General features: G+C 54.8%; 1 protein-coding gene across 1 annotated transcript; it reads left to right on the forward strand.

Moving 5' to 3' along the window:
- Positions 1 to 2,204: 2,204 nt before the first annotated feature.
- LOC138138651 (uncharacterized) lies at positions 2,205 to 3,507 on the forward strand. Its single transcript, XM_069058653.1, has 4 exons — positions 2,205 to 2,435; positions 2,484 to 2,791; positions 2,986 to 3,315; positions 3,378 to 3,507. The coding sequence occupies exons 1-4, from the start codon at positions 2,205 to 2,207 to the stop codon at positions 3,505 to 3,507; spliced, it is 999 nt and encodes a 332-aa protein (XP_068914754.1).
- Positions 3,508 to 6,310: the final 2,803 nt, after the last annotated feature.

The raw sequence follows: 6,310 nt of genomic DNA on the forward strand, positions 1-6,310 counted from the left end.
CGCCCCCAAGACAGTCTTTCCGCCGATCTGCTTCGCTACGCGGCCCAACATAACTTTGCAATCGTCCTCGGAGATTTTAACGCCCGTCACACAGACTTCGGTGACACTCTAACGAACCCCAACGGCAGGTTACTGAACTCCCTTTTAACCACTCTCCCGCTGTGCCGTCTGCACAACACCGATCCCACTTTTTTAAGTCACTCAGGTTGTTCCATCACAGATCACATCCTCTCAACAGAAAACTTCGTCCCCTTCTTGTACCCCCATTGCAGCATAGGAACAACCGTCACTTCCGATCATGTCCCATTAAAAACACACTTCCCAGCCAGGGGTCTCCATCAGCGGAGGTCCCAAAGAAGGTTAAAAAGACCAACCCCCAGGCCCCTCGTCAACCCCAATCGATCCGCGCCCGCCAAACAAGTGACGCAAAACAAACCTCCGGCGGAGAACAAAATCCGGCCGATAATCATCCGCGACGCGGCAAAATAGGTGTCCGTCTCGAGCGATGACGACGCTCCAAATCAAATTTTCCAAGGCGAAGACCTGCATCGACGGTATTCGCGTCAACACCGTCACCGTCGACGACTTCCGCGCACTGACTCGCCTACTCGACGAGAGGAAAGTGCCGTATCACTCGTTCGCTCTCCTCGAGCAAAAAACACTCAGAGCCGTCTTGCGGACCGTCCCGTGCGAAATCGACATCGACGATGTCCGAACCGACCTGGAGGAACTGGGCCTGGCACCGATCAAGGTGAGCAGAATGACCTCCTCCAGGTCGAAAAAACCTCTGCCCCTGGGTCCTCGTCGAGGTCCAGAAGGACAAGGGCGCGATTTTTGAATTGAAAGCCGTGTGTCACCTGTCGGTCACGGTCGAACGGCCCCATAAAAAGGGGACCCCAAGTCAATGCCAATGCGGATTAAGTCACGACACCCAGTTGTCCAAAAAAACAAATGATGATGCGGCAAAATGCGCAAATTGCGGCGGTGCTCACACGCGAGCTACCGCAACAACCGGCCGCGGCCCCCGCGAAACAATCCGCTACCCCCGCAGCCCTCATCAGGCCCTCAGCCACAAAAACCGCCCCCGCGACCAAAACCGCGACCAACAACAAACAACGCATCGAAAAGCTTCGCGGACGCAGCCGCGTCTAAAAACACCGCGCCCGCAACCACCCCCCGCAGGCCACCGCCAAGCAACCCCCCGAGATCGGTAAAGCCCTGACCGAAATTCTTCACGCGATTCAGACGTCGAACTCAAAGGAGGAGATCCTCAAAAACGTGTTCGCCATCATCCCCAAAATTCTTCTCGACTGTTAATGACAGTGGTGGCAGAAGGTGTGCATTCACCACCCGAGATCGCGCCGCGACAGGTGGTTTGCCGAGATCGTGAGTGTACACCCCGCCCAGACCTCCCCGTGGTCTACGGTCGGTCGTAGCAGACTTTATGGGCAAATCGGGCGGTTCAGAAGGAGGTTTATCTGCTTCGCTCATCGGATGATGTCCCCGTGTGGTGGACAGGGGTGGGTGGCCTTAGGTCACCCACTTTTGAACTAGGGGAGCAGACAGCTCCCCGAAGAAGTGACAAGGCAAAGTTAAGGGAAATGAAATGGTAACGAGTGGATTTGGCGATGGCCTGTGGCAGAGGCCGAGAGTGGGGCTTTCGGGCCGACGTGAACCGTCCCCGGAAGGTGGACGGGGTGCGGGTCTTCGGGCCCCAGAGATTAGGGGAGCAGACAGCTCCCCGAAGTTGACGGATTCGCGGTGCATGGTTAAGAGAACGGTTTATGAGTGGATGATGAGAGGGTCCCCTTCGGGGGACCAATGTTCGTGACACACTGCAAGGGTCCCCGTCTCGGGGACCGATGCGCGGTGTAAGACCTTTCTTGCCTGCGGGCAAGAAGAGGACGGGGGAGACTGCGGTCTAGTCCCCAGGCGTGGTACGGGTAAACGGCAGACCACAATCTGTTTACCCATAAAGCGTTCCGGCAGACTGCCCAATCCCACCGCTCCGTGGGCAACGGGAGTCGCGGTTCGCAATTTATGTGTGGGACTAAGGGGGGAGGGAAGCCCATCGGCCTAGCCGATGCCCTCCCACGGGAACGGACTCTTAGTGGCAACGTGGACACGCTAGAAGCACATCGGTGCGGTCTAACGCTCCTTGGGCAGAGAGGCTGGGGGTATCCCCAACAGCATAACCAATGTTAATGACAGTACAACAGTCAAGTGTTAGGTCGCTACAGATCGCATTTTACAACGCACGTGGTCTGCGAAGCTCCCGCAACGAGCTGGAAGTCTTCGCAGACGATTACGATCTCGACGCGTTCTTGGTCATCGAGACCAAATTACAACCCGGAACCCCAGACCCCAACATTCGGGACTTCGATCTTTATCGTAGCGACCGCACTCGCGGTCCCGGAGGAGGAACAGCCATTTACGTACGCCGTGAAATTCGACACCACCAGGTTGCGCTTCCCGTTCTCCAGAACCTGGAAGCCACCGCCGTGACAATCGAGACCGCGACCGGTCCATTGACGTTCATTTCGTGTTATCACCCCCCGCGACTCTTGCTCCGGGAAAACGACATCAACGAAGTTTTAGATTCCGGCACCTCGGTCATCGCCGCGGGCGATTTCAACGCCAAGCACGAGGCCTGGGGCAGTCGAAGAGCGAACCGCAACGGTCGAATTTTAATCGAACACGCGGACAACATCGACATCCTAATTGAGGCTCCCCCGGAGCCAACATATTACGACGCTCGCGACTTCCACGCCGATACGCTCGACATCGCACTGTTAAAAAACGTGCCTTTTTCAAACTCGCCTACATGCCTCTCAGGCACTAGACTCCGACCACTTCCCCGTGCTGATTCACATCGGCGACGAAGCAAACGACGCGAACAGAAATTCAACCCTCCAAAACACGAATTGGCCGCGCTTCGCGGAAATCCTCGCGGAAAGCCTACCAAATTGGCAGTGCCGTTGACAGGATGGAAGCAAACCGCCTCGGCAACGAAGTTAAATACGCGCTCATCGATCACCGCAATGATCGGTGGGAAAGAAAACTCGAATCTCTCACCACGGAGGACAACTCGATCTGGAGAATGGCGAAAGCGCTCCGCTCGAACAAAAAGCCATTACCACCGAATCACGGTACGCGCGGACTCGTTTTCTCGAACGATGTAAAAGCAGAGGCGTTCGCTGACAGTTTGGAGCTGCAGTGCAGACCGAACATCGCCGACGCCGACCTGGATCACATGGAAGTATTCGAGCACGAAATCGAAGAAATCCTTTCGGAACCAAACAACACCCCCATTACGTGATTTTCATCCCCAAGCCCGGGAAAGATCCGAAATTTCCTCAAAATTATCGCCCCATTAGTCTTCTCTCGAACGTAGCAAAAGTCATTGAAAAAGTTATTCTGACCCGGCTGGTCAAAATGGCTAACAACAACGCCGCAATTCCTGACGAACAGTTCGGGTTCCGCCCCAAACACTCCACCGCGGACTAATTAATTCACGTCACCGAATTTATATCACACGGTATGAATCAACAACGATCAACCGGCGCGATTTTTCTCGACGTGGCCAAAGCCTTCGACACCGTCTGGCACGATGAACTTGTTTATAAGCTCCACGCGGCAGGCCTACCGTTGGCGATGGTCAAACTCATCAACTCGTTTCTCGAAAACCGCGTTTTTCACGCGAATATCGGACACGCACTCTAGACGGAACGCGAAATCGAAGCAGGCGTCCCACAGGGTTCGGTGCTCTTGCCGACCCTGTACGCAATTTTCACTGCCGACATCTCCAAACCCGACGGAACAAAGATCCCGTTGTATGCAGACGACACTGCAATTCTCACGCGCTTGTGGTCCCCCGAACTAGCGACGCAGCGGCTCCAAAGCGCTGTTGAAAGTCTGGAAACATGGTTTCGCTTGTGGCGAATCGACGTGAATCCAGAAAAGAATAGTGCGATTCTCCTCACCCGGCGGCTTCACCGACCGTCCGGCCAAATTGTCATATTAAACCGCGCCATCCCGTGGAAAACCGAAGCAAAATACCTCGGAATCAAATTCGATAATCACCTCCGATTCAACGCTCAAGTGGAGCACGTGAAAACTCGCGCCCAGACTGTTCGTGGGAAACTTAATTCGCTGGTTTGCCGGCGAAGCAAGTTGTCCACAAAGAACAAAATAACGATCTATCGAACGATAGTCAGACCGGCAATGATGTACGGCGCCGCGGTCTGGGGTAACGTGTCCAACACGCAACTCCAGAAACTACAAGTCATGCAAAACAAATTCCTCCGGGCCGCCTTCAACGCACCCTGGTTTGTCAGAAACGCTCAACTCCATCGGGAAGCAAATCTTCCAACCATCAGGGAGTACCTGCACGATGTTAACGATGATAATCACCCAAACCCCCTCGTGCGCGAATCCGTCTATGTCTGCTCCTCTGACAGGACTGAAGTGACACCTCCTGTCTTTCGCGAAGTTTTTCGGTGTTTTTATTACAGATCTCGACGGACAAACATTTCCGAGTATGTTTCAGATTTCATTCCAGGGCAGACTCCAGCTCCAGAGGACCAGCTAATGCGCAATCAAACTGGGTTAATTTTTATAGTTTCTTCTATATTTATTCTCTCGAGCCTTTCCTTCATTTCTTCTTCGGCTCCAACATCGTTGTAACGCACAAGCGGGAGCATTCCGTCGACGTCGGCTGCAGCCGCACCCTCCCCACTCGCGCGCGATTTTTGTTTTTACTTTTCCCAAAATCCCTACCATGCTCCCGACCTGCTGGATTCGCAACTGGAGGCCGATCAGCTAGGGGGTAGAGTAACCCGATGCTTGACAAGTCTGTTGATCAGCCCTACCAATCAATGTATAGGCGCCTACTATTCAGATAGGAGAAAGATGAGTCCCGAACTCGCACTCCTAAAGGTCAGACAGTTTATTATTATATTGCGTACTGGCAGTTGAGTCCAAGCTGTCCAGAAGAACGACATGTTTTATTCCACCCTTCCCGGTCATTATCAGAGCTAAATCATACCAAACGGAATGCATCTCCAACTCGTCGGTGACGGTCTACCAGGTCCACCCGGGGTCAGCTTCCTCTGTCACTCCGGAGCGTTACGGTCGCTCGGCCACCGTACGCCAGAGGTAACAAATTGGCGCCCATAGAGCCCCTTTAGGAAGTCCTCTAACTGGAATCGTCGAGGATAACAAGATCCCGTTTCCGTTTGTTCGAAGGAGGTGTAGAAGAGCCCGTCATGGACGACGTTCAACCGCCACAAACCAACACCGAAGGTGAGTCGACCCACAATTTGCAAGCAGCCCCGGAGTCCGTAGTCACCATGAGCCTCGACGGAGCCCTCCAGCCGGTACTGCCCACTGGGGGCAGTGCCACGTCCATTTTGTGGCCTGCAGCACTAGCAGCTGTACTCCGGAGCGAGGAGTACCTGCCCACCTTCAGTGGCGACCCGGATGAAGACTCAGAGGATTTCATCAGCGAAGTCCGGGAGTTTTTCACCACCTCAGCCAACGCGGCTTTGCCCGAACGGGTCAAGGCAAAGATCGCCCACCGACAGCTGCGTGGACAAGCCGCCCGAGAAAACAAATTCTTCGCCACCAGAGACCGATGCCTCAACGATGTGGAAGCACGCCTGAGGGAGGAGTTCGGTGTCGAGGCCAACTTCAGGGGCCTCTACCAGCAATTCCAGAGGGGCAGTCTAGGATGGGAGGAGCCGGTGGAAGTGTTCTTCGCTAGCGGCTGTTCCCGGAAACACCGAAAGTCCGACTGGTAAAGGAACTCATCGGGCAAATGCCGACTCAAGCCCGACCTATCTTGGCTGGCCAAGGTCTCCAGAGGTTGGTAGATCTTCGACTTGCTGCCAAGGAGGTTATCGCGTACTTGAGGCCAGCACCCAGGAAACAGACCCAATAAAACTGGCGCAGGACCGACGGAAGATCCCCACCACGGTCCGAGCCAACCGCTTGAGCGCCACCGAGGCCTCTCTTCCCCGGGTCGAGGTCCGCATTGGCCAACGGACCTTCCAGGCTATCTTAGACTCGGAGGCATCAGCGAACTTCGTCTCCGGTCGCATCTTCCAGGCAGAGGACGTTACCAGGCAGCAGCTGGAGCTGGCCAGCCGGGAAGCGGTAAGTCACACTATTAGGCTAGTTAGGGACGAACAATTCCACATTCGGCCATACCACCCATCGCAGGACAAGAAGGGCACTCTGTTCGAGTGCGTTAGTGACATGCTGGCGTCGGACGCGATCGAACGATCGCCGGTAGTGTTGGTGCGGAAGA

Source organism: Tenebrio molitor, chromosome 9, assembly GCF_963966145.1.
Source record: "Tenebrio molitor chromosome 9, icTenMoli1.1, whole genome shotgun sequence".
In the NCBI taxonomy this organism is placed as follows: Eukaryota; Metazoa; Arthropoda; class Insecta; order Coleoptera; family Tenebrionidae; genus Tenebrio; species Tenebrio molitor.

What these genes read in the sequence shown, in the direction of transcription:
- LOC138138651 (XM_069058653.1), top strand. Translation starts at nt 2,205, where the DNA reads ATGACAGTACAACAGTCAAGTGTTAGGTCGCTACAGATCGCATTTTAC. An exon ending in GAGGAGGAACAGCCATTTAC is followed by an intron (nt 2,436 to 2,483) that starts GTACGCCGTGAA and finishes CCCGTTCTCCAG; the next exon opens with AACCTGGAAGCCACCGCCGT. An exon ending in CCAAACAACACCCCCATTAC is followed by an intron (nt 3,316 to 3,377) that starts GTGATTTTCATC and finishes TCGCCCCATTAG; the next exon opens with TCTTCTCTCGAACGTAGCAA.